Source organism: Chlamydotis macqueenii, chromosome 14 (assembly GCF_036417535.1).
Source record: "Chlamydotis macqueenii isolate bChlMac1 chromosome 14, bChlMac1.mat, whole genome shotgun sequence".
Lineage (NCBI taxonomy): Eukaryota > Metazoa > Chordata > Aves > Otidiformes > Otididae > Chlamydotis > Chlamydotis macqueenii.
In genome coordinates this window covers 8,618,497-8,633,997 of record NC_141569.1, presented here as the reverse complement: position 1 = coordinate 8,633,997, position 15,501 = coordinate 8,618,497, and the positions used below count along the sequence as shown (strand labels likewise).

Sequence of the window (15,501 nt, the reverse complement as noted above, 5' to 3'; positions counted from 1 at the left end):
GGGTTTTTTTAAAAGAAGCGCATTGTTATGTTGTAGCGGCTTTAATAAATCGGTTCTTTTGAGCTATGTTCTCCAATAACTAGGCTGTAGAAAATAAAGTCTCTGATTTATTCTGGAGATGCAAAGACAGATTCTACTCCTTGCTCTGTGTACTTATGCATATCCTATGTGCAAGCATTCGTGGTAGCAGCTCTGTGTAGAAATTCTCACCCGTGCAGAAGCTGCTGCAGAGATCAAAGTGGAAGAGCAAGTGGTTGTGTGTTTTCTCTCAGTTATATTTCGAGAGCCTCATACAGTGACATTTCTGTTTTTAAGCAAGAGGAATTACTTCCAGGGAAACAGTACCGATACCTTAAGAAGTTGTCTCTGCGTAATGAAGCAAAATAAGAACTTGAAGAGATATTAAGCCACAAACCTGCAAGAAGTAGTCTTAAAAGCAGATGTGGCATAGAGCATGGTTACTTGCCTGAACTTGCAACTCTGAGCCTCTTGAGAATTAAGCAGTGAGTTACAAAATTCACTTTTATAAGATTTTGCTGCTGTTGTTGTTGTTTTGAAAGCATGCTGATTGCTGCCTCAGCAGAGGCACTGAGCAGTAAATTGCTTTTCATGCATTACAAACAGATTTTTTCTGGTTAGTTGTCATTGACAGTGATGGCTTTGACGTTGGTCTAGTCTGCAGAATTAATCAGAAGACACCCAACAGCTGTTACATGGTAATTGCTTCAGTCTGACCCAGTCCTCTTCTGGAGGGACACCCATTAATTATGAGTTTATCCAGCAGCAAGATTCTAAATCCCTCATGCTCTTCCATCATGGCAGATGTTGTCTTGTTCTTTGGGCCTTGTCTGGCAAAGACTTAAGTATTTGGCCTACTGAGCTCTTATTTTGGATATAGAACACTCCTTTCTAGCTTCTGTAAGACCCTGGAATAAATACCTAATATTCCTCAAAAGCAGTTCCTTCCTTTGGGCGATTACATTAGAGCTACAGCTGGCTGTAGTCATGCTTGACTTCTATTTTAATACTAGGAAATGTGTCAGCAAGACAAGGAACACAGCTTTAGTAGAGGAGATTCTTGATTAATATCTTGTTAACAACTCTGTAAGAATTAAGTGAAACTGATCTTTAATAAGTAATAATTTTTAGTTATACCTGAGATTTTTTCACTTTAAACAGTAAAACTTCCTTGTTTTTTTTTTTTTTTCCTATTTTCTCCAGAAGTTTTAGGATCTGTTAGAGAACATTTTCTTAATCAAGAAATTTCCTTTAAACTGTTCCCTTCCTCAACCTTTCTTCCCCATCCTTCAGGTTGAGGCCGTTGTTCTTCCATAAATTATAGCTTCTGTATAGAATTTGCTTTTCCAGGTGTTGAAGAATTGATCTGGGATTTCTTCTGAGATGGCTTTTCATGTGTAGTCATTAATTTTAACATTTGGTGTTTTCCTAGGTTCATCTGTCCGTATAGTATAGTAACCTTGACTCTGCCAAAGTTGCTGATTTTTCTATAGTATTTACAAAATAAAAGCTAAGGTACAAAATGGAAGACAGGATACAACACAGTGAGTCATATTTTGGAGCAATCCTCAGGTGCTGGTGACTTGGAGATGGTCTCAGAACTCTTTCCAGGAAGAATTATGTGGCTGGACCAAAAAAAACCAGGTTATTAATACATGAGACAATCCAACTGTCCGCACAGCAGTAAAACTTAATACATAAATTACTCACAAATACCAATAAGGATATATCTTTTGTTAGCAATTCTCATCAGCATTCAAAATGATCTTCTATAACTATAAAATTTGCAAAACAATTGGGTTTTGAAGCCATCACCACAATGCAATCTTGTGAAATACAGTGAATGGTGATCTCCTAAATCAAATTACCTACTTTAATAACCTGAATCCTGTATACAATACAGCACCGATACAACGTATGGTCTTGTTTTGGTCAAACTGGAGGAAAAGACGATTGCTAGGCTAAAATTGTCCTGTCTTACATGTTGCAAAGTAGAACAAAGCATCCTGTTGTATTTTCTGAGGAATCAAAGCTTGGAGAAGTACGTTTGAGAAATATATTTGTATCTGCTAGAGTAATTAATTCCAAGTGCTGGTGAGAAGAAACTGGATAAAATCTGGAGTTATAATCTTTCTGTGTGATTTATAGTTCTTTTGAGTTACATTTTTAAACTAAAAAGTCTTTTGATAGATGGCAATTTAATATAAAGAGTGAAAAAGTATACCTTCATCTTTCTTTAAGTGCTGCTATCTGCTATAGTCTTATATTCAGTTTTGCATTTCTCCAGAAGATGCTGATACTGTCAAATTAAGACCTTTTGGACTTGTGATGGTGATGGATTAAGGGGTCAGCTCTCCTTTTCTGCCTGAGGCTGTTGCCTCTGGAACAGGAACGACTGCATGGCATGTATTGTCACTCAGGAGTAGTCGTGGTTAGTCTGGCATGTTAACTTAAACTGACTGTCAAGGATGGGTGTGACCTATTGTCTCTGGGAGTGCTGCACACAATTTCAGGAAAAGGTAGCGAACTGGCAGTGGGAAGACTAACGGGTCTTTACGATGGGGTTACAATGAGCAGAGATTGGCCAGGGTCTAGCAATGCTTATTGCTCTGCCTCTTGAGTGTGCAGGGCAGATTTGGCACAGTTTAAGTGACAACTCTAGCAAGATTTGAAAAAGGATTTTTTGAGTGACTACAACCTTAAATTCAAATTCAGATTCCTGAATGTATGATACAGCAATAGCTTCACAGAACTGCAGGGGGAAGCAGATGACTACTAATGCATGACTTAGAACTAGAATTGGTATTTGAAGCTGAAAAATATATTCCGTATCTGTTTAAATTCCTTGCTTCTGTGCACCCTTTGAACTCCAGTAATTTTAAACTGACTGCTACTTGGTGACCTTACAGAAGGGTCTACAGGATGCAGATGTGCATTGTCACACTGTATAAATAGCCTTACAGACGAGAGAGAGCATGCATTTGCTGCTCTTGACAAAACTGGAGCCAAGAACAGTTCCCTAGCAAAGTTAAATCAATTGATCAAACAAAATGCATAGGAACAGCCAGAGGAGGCATAGTTGGAAGCATTACAAACCAAGGGTGTTCATCCTTCAGCTCTCACCAGCTATATTTATATTTAAGGATTTCACCCCCAGCACTTTAATTATCTTGGTTACTTCCAAAACAAACAGTGAAAATGCATAGGTTGCTTTCTTCTCTAATAGTAGAATAATGCTTTAATGCTTTCATTTTTAACCCAGAGTTTTTTGACAGAAAGCTGAAATCCAGGGACTGTATTTGATGGCCTTTCTTTTGAGTTGTTATACTTTATTGTCAGAGGGCAAGCTGTCTTTTCTCGTTACTTCAGATCGGGCCTTAATCTTCAGCACCTCTTGCTTGCCAGGCAGGTTTATGTTAAGATCCTAGTTTCTTCAGAATGTGGGTGATTGTAATTCAGTATCCAAATCTGTAAACATTTCTAATCAGATCCTTTAAGAATCATATTACTAGTTAAATGTAGCTATTTCTTCTTGACTTCAAATTTTATTTTTTTTTTTTACTTTGTACATCAAAAACTAATGCCACTTGGAATTTGTCATTCTTGTGTTAATAAAATTTGAAAAAAACCAAACCTTAAGATTTTGCTGACTTTGACTAACAGAAAATTATAATGGAGTGTAAGTTAGGGAAGTTGTGCCTGACCCCAATGTCGCTTATGAGCAGCCTCAGGGAACATAGAGAGTCGAGATATCTTTTTCCTTAGGCAGAGCATTCTAGGAGTTCAGTCTGACCTACTTCGCTCACTGAGGAAAGGGTAGCCTGCCCTGCAGCTACTTAAATCTTTTTCTGAAAAATGAGTGGGTGGGGATACTGAAATGACATTGTGCAAAATTTGTCCCAAGGACAAGTCACTTGCAATTTTTTCACTCTAGGCTGATATGACCACAGTAAACTGATGACCAGTCAATTTGCAATGGTCCATCGAAGCTGGAAATGCAGCATACTGAGTGAAGACGTTATGTCTTCTAACAGTGTTTTAGTTTTTTGGTTTGGTTTGCTTTTTTTTTACTCTGAATTTGAACAGAAAACAAATTCTAACAGCATCCATTGGAGCAGTCTTTTCAGGTTAAATATAAATTCATCCAAAATAGGTGACTTCCCACAGCTTTTGTGTTGGGATTTTCTGTTTTAAAGCTGTATATATGGAGGAATAAATTATGTATGTATTTCACAAATACATAGTGTGCTTCAGAGGGCAGTGCATTTAGGATGTGACATAAAACATATGTTTTCATATTTTCTGGAAATGTAAAATTTTCTTACCCTTTAGACTTTACTGTTTTTTTGAAAAATACTCTGGAAACTTGTACAGTTTGGAACTTAAGGGGTAGCCTGAAACCTGAAATATCTTGAAAATGTTGGTCAAGCTGTAACAGAAATACTGGTTTTGAACCAGGACTGCATTGCCTGCATTGCTGCTTTCCAGGGAGCTGAGTAAGCTGCAAAACCATATACGGTGGTCTTAACAACGCCGCTGGTTTCTGAAACGTGCTTAGGCAACACCTTTTCTGGTCAGTCAGAGGTGACCACAAGGCTGTCACTAACATTTATATGTCTGTAACAGTTATGTGACTAATAGTCCTCTATCCTTGAAGTCTGTGCAGTTTCATTCACAGGCAGGAGGACGTACCAAGGAACAGGCTTTCAGAGAAGAGTTGTATGACTCATCAGCTTCCCAGTGTGACAGTCCTTAAACTCTTCAGTTGCTCGTAACTTTCATCTGCCCATGTTTCCCCAGTGAACGTGGCCATACAGCCGCCTGGGTCTGTCTTCTGCGCTCTAGGTCACAGTCCTCTTGGCTACCTGAGAAGGAATCCCATAATTGAAGAATGTTTTTTGTTCCTTTTACTATTTTTTTAATATAAAGCTTATTCCACTGAAGCCTTCTTAATGCAAACCACTTTTTATATTAGTATTTAATACTTAACTGGGGTTAATGTAGTATTTTGTAATACTTTTAATAAAATTAAGAAAAATAATTATAATACAGGACATACAAGTAAAGCTTTTCATCCAGGATTCCTTGTTTTTAGGGTTTCTGCATCAGGTGACCATGCTGTAGTTCTCATTTTATTAAAAAAAAAATTTCTTTTGTTACAGTAGAGTTGTAACTCTGCCTTATGCAACAGTGAATCAGTTAATGGCACTTAAAGGCCATTAAATAGGTCATAAGCAATGAAGTCAGTAGGGCTAGCATTTCAAGCATTTATGTTGAATGAGAGTTGTCTATGTAGATCTTTCATGTTTTCCAGTAGGATCATCATCTCCAAACCTGTTCTGTGTTGAAATCTGGCAGCTTTGTTCACTGGTATGAAAATTACTTCTGTTGTGCTTTCACCCTATATGCATTCAAGATGTTTTAAAAATTTATTTCTGTGGAGGCCCAACTGTGTGTGTGACAGTGACCTTGCTGGAGCTGTTCTGTCTGGCACTTGGAAAAGTTGGGTACAGCTTTCAAATGCAGTTACATACTCCGTGTGCTGAACAGCAAAATCCTGCATATATACAAAGAATTCATGCTTTTAATGCAGCTTGTACCTTAAGTGCTCAAATTTGTTTGTAAGTTCGTATTTAGAAAGCACCAGCTGGCTTGTGAGCACTGCTGCAAGTGACATTGTGGAAGGACTTGCGTAGGTCTGTCAGTACAGGCTGGAGGAAAGCCAGTTTCGAAATAGTGGTGCATGTTTTCTCTGGCTTATATTTTGAGGGGTTTTTTATTTTTTTTTATGTGAGGAGCAATGAATATTAGAAAACATACTTGATAGGAAAAAAATCTGTGATCTAGGCCAGGGTCAGATGATACTTTACTGTGTAATTTTGTGTGTCGCAACTGAATGGCATTCCCCTGAGCCTAGTGTTCAGAGCATTGTGATCTGTTATTACTAAGATGGTGACAGTGGTCAGGTAAATTACTTTCCAAAACCAATAAAAGCAAGAGGAGAGAACCTCTGATTTTGTATTGTTTGTCAGCTACTTGGCATAGCTGTGAGATGGTGCAGCGCTCCACAAAGAGTACTATATTTAGCTGTTTCCAAGGAGATGTTCTGTGTGATATTGATAATTGCATTAATCCTTGATTTACACAATCTGCAGGAAAGGAAACTGCTCCTTTTCCTAGTGTTGACTTTTTAATTGCTCAATGATCTGTAATTCATAGACACCTTGATTTAAGTCCTTTGTGTATGCATGTGTGTTGGGGCAGAATCCGTGGTGAAATGCTCATTTTTCTACCATAGAAGTGATTCATGAACATAAGCATTGCTTCTTGATGTTACTGTCTTACTTATACCGCTTTGGTTTTACTTGTGTGAGGTATGTCTGCGTGTGAAAGACTTCCATTGTAAATAGGTTGAAGAGATGGCTTGATGACATCCTGTGTTTTATGTGTCAGAGGCTAAGAGCATTCATGTCAACTTCACTTGTGCCAAGAGTACTGTTAAGATATTCATGGCTGAAACTGCAACTCTGCTCAGCATGTGCAATTTTCACTGTATAACAGAACAATCTTCCTGTCTCTGGGTCTGATGGCTTAGTCGCTCTCTGCATAAGAAATCTTTTAGGGCAATGTTATCCATGAATCTGTTTCTACCGCAGTCAGCTCAACATGCTTTGTACATCTCTGAAAATTGTTTCTGAGGTAGATTTATTTAAGCAAAATTCTGAGACTTTACATCTAAAATGTATTCTACATAGTCGACCTACAGTGATTGAATTCATTTGAGTTGTAAAGGAGAAGCAAACAGCAGCTAAAAAGCTAACGTATTAGTTTAAACCATGTAATTCACTCTAAATGCTATTTCTGCATACTGCTGTCCATGAACTGGAGCTTTGTAATTGCCTTGTTGGTATACTACAGTGTTTCATGCATATATAAAGCGTATTATATCATAATGACTACAAGCAAGCAATTTTGATACTAGTTAAAATTATTCAGATTATATTTTATTCTGTTTTCCGTTCATACTTTATTTGGAACTGCAGCTGACCTACTTGTCCATTTCAATTAAATACTTTGAGACATTGTCTTCTCTTTTGTAGAAAAGAAGAAAGGAGAGCTCAACGCTGAAGGAGAAGGGAAATGAGCAGTTCAAGAAAGGAGGTAGGTTAATAATCTCTTAACACCATACGGAAGTTAGAGAATCTTAAATTAATACTTAGCCTTCATTATGATGTTGCAGAAAACCCATAGGAAGATCTCACTCCTGTCATTGTTCAAATCTATCATCTGTATCATTTTTCATCCAGCTCTGGAGAACAGAAAGTGATAGCAGACCTCCTTAAGTTTAAGTCACAAAGGCTTGGATTACTAAAGCAGGATTCTCATGAAAGCAAAGTGTCTAAATCCAAGAATATGATACAGAATTGACTGCCTTCCAAGTGCTAGGGTTTCTTTTACTAATCAAAAAAGGCTTCCACTAGGCTTTGAGTCTTGCTAATGCATGTGCTTAGAATTGAAGCAGGGCTCAGTAGCTCTGTCATACCTTTGTACGTTTCTGTGTTTCTTTTTATCCACTGACTATCTGTTTTACATTTCATTTCTCTGTGTTTGTGTGTGTAGGTATATATACAGATATCTATATATACATACACACATATATATGTACATCTATATATACTTACATGTACATCTATATACATATATACATACATGTATATGTGTGTATAGAGAGATGTACAGATACACACACATACGTATATTTTTACAAAAATCTAGAGGTATGTGAATTTCTAGCTTATGCCAGAACTGGACATGTTCTGAACATAGTTAGAACATAACAACAGGGTTGAGGTCAGTAATGAATAACTGTACCAATATTTTTTAATTAAAAAACATAAAGGGGAAAGTGATTTTGACACTCACCTTTCATTTAATGTTTTGGTAGCTAGAGGATTCACAAAGAAACCAGGAAATGCAGATTCATACTTTCTTCGGTCATCAGGGACACAAACAAATAACTTGCCCTTCCCAGAAGTATACTCTGATAACCAGACAGTAGCCTTCCTATTGGAGGTCTCTTATTGTGTGCTAAGAGAGAAGATTCCTAGGGAATGGTTTACCAATTCAGGCAAACATCAGAGCAGGCAGAAGGGAACTGCTCAGGCCATGAAAGCAGTAACCTGTAACGTTGGCCGAAACATTTTTTGAAGTCTCATCCATAGCATCTTCTTGAGAAATTATTTGGCAGATCTTTTCAGTGTACCTGTGCCTGCCAAAGTGCTTATTAATCAGAAATACACATCCTTTAAAGCACCTGAATGGTCACCAGCTAATGTACACAGAAAGAATTGCCCTGTTTTGAGGACAATGCACTTGTCGGCTGGCAGGGCATTGTTTGGAGTCAGTATAGAGCCTTTTCACTCTTGACTCTACCTTTATGAGAAAACAAATAACTTGATAATCCCATGTGGTTTACCACTGGTCCTTGCTTTAGAGAGACTTGATGACGAATGACCTTCGGGTGATAATGGGTTTGTGGTGACTGACCTTTAGGTCAGTCTTTGAAGATGATGTGGTAAATAAAATATCTCCAGAGCTGCTTTGAACAGGTATTGGGGCAGTGACATGTTTCAGCATATGCTTCCTACCATATTGAGGGTACGCTTAATCTAAAGAGATTCTACCTCTAAGGCTGGTACTCAAATGGAATGAAATTATTCCAGGGATGAGAATTATATGCACATCATGCAGCACTTGTTACATTAAGCTCAGAACTATATTTCTGCTTTTACAAGGGTGTTGATTTTGAAATAATTAATTGTCATTGATCTATGTACTACTTAGTGATGCACTTTGTCTGAGAGCAGGTACTGCTTTTGGTTTAATATTGTATCATATATTGAGAAATGTTTCCAAATAAATCTTAGCATGTGGTTCCCTGACTGTACTGGCGTTTGAAATAAATTATCTGGTTTGTTTTTTTTTTCCTATTGCATCTGCAGAATATGGAGAGGCAGAAGACTCTTACACGAAGGCTCTGCAAATTTGTCCAGCCTGCTTCCAAAAAGATAGGGCTGTCTTGTTTTCAAACAGAGCTGCTGCAAAAATGAAACAGGTGAATATTCTTTTTATTTTATGAAATACCATGTATTGATTGTATGACAAATGCAATAATGAAGTTATTAGGGGTGCATAAAGGAGAGCTGTTTGAAGGTTTTGCTGCTTGCTCAGTCTCTCCTGCTCCCAGTAGAAATGCTGGTACGCTTGGTTTTGCTGAGGAAGAATATAAACCTGGAAGTTGCAATTGGAACAGCTCTGCTGCATTATGTTTAAAACACTGATTTTTTTTTTTTTTTTAATTCTCTCTATTTTAATGAAATTTGAAGTTCATGTGGAACAGATGTCTTTAAGCATATTTAGTATATGCAGACCATGTATTAGATTTTTCAGAGTTGTAGCTAGTTAGTGTGTTTTCTAAAAGCCTGCATTGTCCTATACTTGTCTTCATTTAATTGGCTCAAATGCTTTGAGGCATGAGCAGGACTCCGTAACTGTGCCTTTCTCAATTCAGTTAGCTTGCTTCCTTCACAATTGCTAGGTAGTAGGAGAGACCTGTGTAGTATGGCATGGTCTGGATAGAATGGCTGCAGCTTTCTTCATACATTTTCTATTCCTTGACCAGGGATAGGTGCCCAGATGTTACCAGAATCAGCAATGCAGTTAGGGAGCATGGAAGGCATAGAACACAATCTGTCTGAACAGAAACTTTCACTTCTTTATAAAGAGGAGATACTAAGAATTCTGGAGAAATTACTTCCTATTTTTTCCTTTGTTTTTAAGATTAAATTATTACAGGAAAATAGCACAGTAACTCCTATCTTCAGTTTACTCTCCTGCAAAGGGAACTTTCTTGCAGTTTTCATCCAGTATTGAGACAGATGCAGCTCTGTTTAGGCATTTACCTTGCAGCTGTATTTAGGCATAAATAAAGAAAGTGTTACTTAGCATAGAGTATTCTTGTTTGGGTAGAATTATCTAACTTGCTGTTGGGATACTGAATTGTTTGAGCAGACACAGAAAAAAATGGGATAAAATCTGTAATAGCAAGCTCGAACCTCTAAAATATGAAAGCTGTAAACTGAAAAACCTCCTCATAGTCCAGATGTTAACTATTCACGTCACTGGTAAACTAATCCAATGGTCTCCAAAGGAGCCCAAGAACTGTGCACAAACTAGTGTATCTTACCAGTACAGATCAATGGAACGTGACAGACCAAAAACATTACTCTGAAAATAGATTCATATTATTAATAACTTCCCCGTTAAGTTTCTTCTTCCATATCTGCTGCACCCATTTGCTTTGCACTACAATAAAAGCTTGTGAGGCATTCTTCTGTTGGACAGCTTCTGTTTTATGGAGGAGAAAATAGTTCCTTGGGTGTAGAAAGATTACTACTACTTATATCAACAATACAAGCATGGAACAGCCTGATTTTTTTTTTTTTTAAGCCCTTTTAGTTTTGATGAAAACAGGATCTCTGTCTCAGCTTTTCTGCTTTTTTTTTTTTTGTGTGTGTTTCATTATAAGCAGATTGCCTGCCTCTCATCTTCTAACTGTGGTTGTCCGGCTGCACTAAAATCTTGTCCCTTCCACTTCTGGAAGTCTCATTCATTGTCCCTTGTAGAGAAAGCTGTGTTAGTACTAAAGGCAGTGTCTGGTTTCCAAATGTCTTAGCTCATACAGACAAGAATTTATCTGGGAGTCTTGGGAACCGTCTATTCCAACCCCTTAATTAATTGACAAAGGTAGAAAAGCTGTAGCTGGGTTAAGCCAAGGCCTGCAGATGTGACTCAGCCTTTGGGCTGCAGCTTGCTGCGGCTGTTTGGTGCAGACCGATTAGCGGGGCAGCCCTGCGATTTGAACACTGGCAGCCTTCACAGAGAGGAAGCTAATCACTGGTAAAGAGCTTTACATTAGAAGCTACGGTATGAAAAGCCTTGATTACGTGAACATCCCAGTTCCCTGGAATGCCAGACAAACCTTTTTGCTTGCAATTGTAAATACTGTGTTTCCCAAGAAATATGACTTAAATATAACAAAACTGTTCTGTGTTCTAGGACAAGATGGAAGCTGCCCTAAGTGACTGCAGCAAAGGTATGACTTTTTTTTCCTGTGTGCTGCTCTTGTGTCAGATCTTTCTTACATAAATTACACCAGTTAGTGCCTTACTGCAGAGCTGTAATTTTAGGCATAAGGGTCTTTAAAGAATTTATAGAAAGCTGTGGTGGAAGACACCTGAATCTAGAGTTATTTATATTATTTATTTTGTAAAATATCTGTCAAACTTTTCCTGTCTATAATAATTTACTTTCTATTCTCTTGTGCCAATAAAGCTGCTGTTTTTACTTCTTTTTAGTAGGAAAGTATTTTTATTATGGAAGCTGTTGTCTTACACCTGCTATTTTAAACCCACTTCCACCTGCCATTGCCCCCCAAATCTTGGTTTAATCCCAGATTCCAAAGAACTGGGAGGCCTTACAGAATCAAAAGCATTATCAAGTCCCTTTTATGCAAGGCTTTTGCTTTGTCATAAGGGCTTATGCTCTCTCGTTCTTGTCCTGCATATTTTTCTCTCTGCAGCTTCTGGTGAAATCATTTCAGCTGTGCATTGCTTTATTGCTTCCACCCACTCACCCATGCTTGAATATTTGTTAAACTCCCCATGACAGCTGGGGAAAAAAGTCCAAATTACCAATCAGAAGACTAATCCAATGGCTGCATGCCAGTACTGCTTGTACAGTAAATATGAGTTTGTACATGCTAAAAGTATTCTTGAAGGTAACAAATTCTAGCTGGCCTCTGTCACACTGGAATTTTGCCTTGTTTTGGTGGTGGTGCATTTTGAAAAACACTTCTGCTAATTTTGCGGTGGTTGAAAAGGAATTGGTCTGCTTTGCAGCAGTGAGACTGAAACCTACCATCGCTTGACACTCCCCAGGGATTTGGCTTACAAATTGCAATGCAACACTTGGAGCATAGCAGAGCAATTCACACTAACCTGCAACTTGCTGAGTGTAGCATTGTCTTTGTCCTTCCAGAAGAAATAAGCTAGAATATTTAGCTAGATAATCCTAGATGTAATTTTCCTGAGAACAATGTTAATGGGTTAGTAATTATACAACGGGCAGTCTTTCACATTCCTTCTTTCTATGATGATAAATGGATGAAGAAATTCTTGAGAAATTACCACTGGCAGGTTACTGTTAAGTTTAGCATTCATTCTTAACTGCATCTGTAAATGCAGTCATGGCTGCCAAGGGAATAAGGAGAGGAAAAGCTTAAATTCAGTCCGTATGCCTCTCCCGTAACTCTAGAGATAATATAACCATTTGTGGATTCCCAACCCAATTTTAACTGTTTGATATTAGGGCAAGTTCAGAAGAACACCAGTAGTTCTCCTCGAGTTTTTCTCAACTTGAAATGAGATAAGCAAGGAAATGCTATATGTTCCTTTAGGTATATTTAACTTTAGCTGTAATTTAATAATATACACATATTAAATATTGAGAAGATGAAAAATATCTTACAGGTCCTTAAAACTTCGGAAGCGTCACTTAGATTCTCTGCTATGTAGTATTGCAAAATTAAATGTTTGTGCATTACAAATTGCTTCTGTCTGTCATAGATTGTAGATATTAAATGAAATATTTTTTCATTAGATATAATTTGCATTAGACTTTCACAGGTGCATGTATGCCTTTCTGAATTATGACTTAGCTTTTAAACTGTGACTCTGCTTGTTTCTAAGCTATGTTATAAAGATGACTATTAAGAATTTAATACACGCTTAAGAATTCATTTGAGGAGTGTAGAAATGTTACAAGTAAAATACTGTGCTTTGGTTTTGTTTTCTAGCAGTGGAATTAGATCCTAACTATATCAGAGCTTTGCTGAGGAGAGCGGAGCTCTATGAAAAAACAGAAAAACTAGATGAAGCCCTGGAAGATTATAAGGCAGTCCTAGAAAAAGACCCATCAGTTCATCAAGCCAGAGAAGCTTGCATGGTAAGCCTTTTTAGTATGTTTTGGCCTATCTTTAAATCAAGGTCTTTTCTTTCTTATTCTAAATATTCAGTGCTGCTTATGCAAGCAGCTTCATATGCAGTGGTGATAACTTTTTTTTTGAAGTCTGAAAGTTTAATGGTTTTGTGATCTGGTTTTACATATGGAAGGTTACATGAACTGCTGCAACCTCCATGACAAAGTCTTGGGTCCATAAAGCATAGTCTTCTTTTTACTTTTGTAAAATGAGTGAAAGTAAACCTGTGTTCTGAGCTGTAAGCATATAATTACACATTTAGCTGTTGAGTAGCGCATGTGAGCACACAAACACTTCATTTGAGTTTTCTGATTGAGGCTCTTAATTGTATTTATGCATTTGCTAGAAAAGGTTGCCTGAACCACTGCTGCATTTTAGCAGCCATCATTTCAATAGGGATGGCGATCAGAACACAAGCACCCTATAATACAGTTCTTGCTAGTTGTTTAATTACGGGGAGTCTGGTTTTCTTTCAGTGGAATTGTTTTTCCAACTAGTAAGTTTGCAGTCAAATCTGTTTACTGCATAATTATAAAATAATCACTTTTTGATGACTTGATTATGTAACTTTGAGAGTGGCAAAGAGACAGGATTCTATGAGTCTATATCCATGTTTGTAGCTACTTTAAAATGTTGATATATTTGTTTCTTGATGTAAGTTTTCTGTTCTTGTTCTTTGCTATGCCTTTTGTGTACTGGCCACTTTGAGTTATTTTGCTAACAGTGACTGAAGTCTGCTATCAATACTCAAAAACTGCCTTTCACTTGAAGAAAAAGGCACCTCCTGATGCAGTTACTTGCTTTGTTCTAAAAAAAAAAAAGAATTCTCCAGCTTAGTACTGTGTACTTTTAATCAAATTACAAATGCTTCAGGATTAAACATTTCTTGCAGAATCTTTCCAATATCTCTGTAAGTGTAAGGAAATGCTTTAAAAGTTTCCTTGGCCTTTAGGATGTGTCAGCTTGGATGAAAAAAGGTAAACCCCTAGCACTTCCTGAAACCCCAATCTAACATGTAAATAATCGCTACACAGTGGGGATTTAAAGTCACTGCCACAGCCTGCTGATTTGAGGTTTTAAGTAACTCTTTGTGTAAAGTACCCACAGGAAGTGATTTTTCAAGTGATATTTAGTATGTTAATGTTCAGTGTGGAAAATAGCTATGGATTTGACAAGTTCAGAATGCCTTTTTGCAAGGGTAGCAAGAAGGGAATTTTATTTTGTGCTAAAAGCTCCTCTCACAGGCTGCTTGCTGTTCTTATTTTTGAAAAGAGGTTATGAAGGCTGTGCTGAAAGGACAGATGTGGTAGACACATGTGGCCAGACAGCCTGTGGTTTTGAAGGAACATGTGCTAGTGAAAGGTAGCCACTATTAAAAGTACAGTGGTGGTCACTTTTTGTCGAAGTGTGAGCTTCAGGCCAGGGTAGGTTAAGAGTTTGCAAGCACCAGAGAGCCTGGAAAGAGCCGTCCGTCTTCTACAGGGAAAACAACAGGCAAACTCTTCTTTACTTCTGTTTTAAGGTAAATGGACGCATTTTTTAAATGTAACTCTTAGTTGGGCACCCAAATCCATATGCCAGTACTTGACTTTATATCTGGTTAAATTTTCAAAGGGCATCATCATCCGTGAACCTGCAATGTATTCTGCCCCATAAAGCAAAAAAAAAAATTTTCACCCACAAAATTATCTCTAATACTGCTTTGAATATGTCAATGCAGAAATAATTTTGACTGGCTTAGGTTTAATTGTTTTAACTCTCCATTTGGGAAAATAAATCAGTAGTGGGTTTGTTTGATTTTTTATTATTACTTTGTTTTTTTCCTCCTTTCCCTTAGAAACTGCTTTTATAGCATATTAGACAAGAAGCCTTGCCTGAAATTACTTCCCTTGGGACTGGATCAGTTGCACTGATGGCAGAAAAATATTCTGCTTTACTGTGTAACTCCCATTAGTGGTAAGGGTATGGTTTCACAAAACAGCTAAACGGACCTGCTAACTACCTGCTGCTTACAAAGCTGTCCAGTTGCTTTCCTTGTGCTAGTACTGGCATTAGCTCACGTCCAACCCTAGGGGATGGCTGGTTCTATATAAAGTCTGGCAGACAACTAACTCTGCTAAAGGGAAAAATAGCAGCAAGCAAGCAAAAAAAGCCAGCAACAAAAAAGCCCCAAAGTAAATACTTTTATATTGCCTTGGCTTTTTGCAGTCAGACCAGTCCTATTGCAAATGGTAGTGAGAAGGAAAGAAGATGTGATCAAGGCAGTGCAGGAACCGGGCCCATCCCTTTTGGCAGCACCCACTGACAAGGTCAGTTTACTGTACTGTGAAACAACCCCCTGGTGCTTGTAGCATGCATCTGGTTGAGAGCAGGAGAGCGCTTTA

At 37.7% G+C, this 15,501-nt stretch overlaps 1 protein-coding gene across 3 annotated transcripts in view; it reads left to right on the top strand.

Moving 5' to 3' along the window:
* Positions 1–15,501, top strand: part of TTC1 (tetratricopeptide repeat domain 1) — a 32,671-nt gene that overhangs the window by 5,241 nt on the left and 11,929 nt on the right. For all 3 annotated transcript variants that reach the window (XM_086759111.1, XM_086759112.1, XM_086759113.1), the window contains exons 3-6: positions 7,119–7,179; positions 9,021–9,133; positions 11,137–11,173; positions 12,935–13,083. In XM_086759111.1, the coding sequence (XP_086615237.1) occupies positions 7,119–7,179; positions 9,021–9,133; positions 11,137–11,173; positions 12,935–13,083 (360 nt within the window). The remainder of the gene's footprint in view (positions 1–7,118; positions 7,180–9,020; positions 9,134–11,136; positions 11,174–12,934; positions 13,084–15,501) is intronic.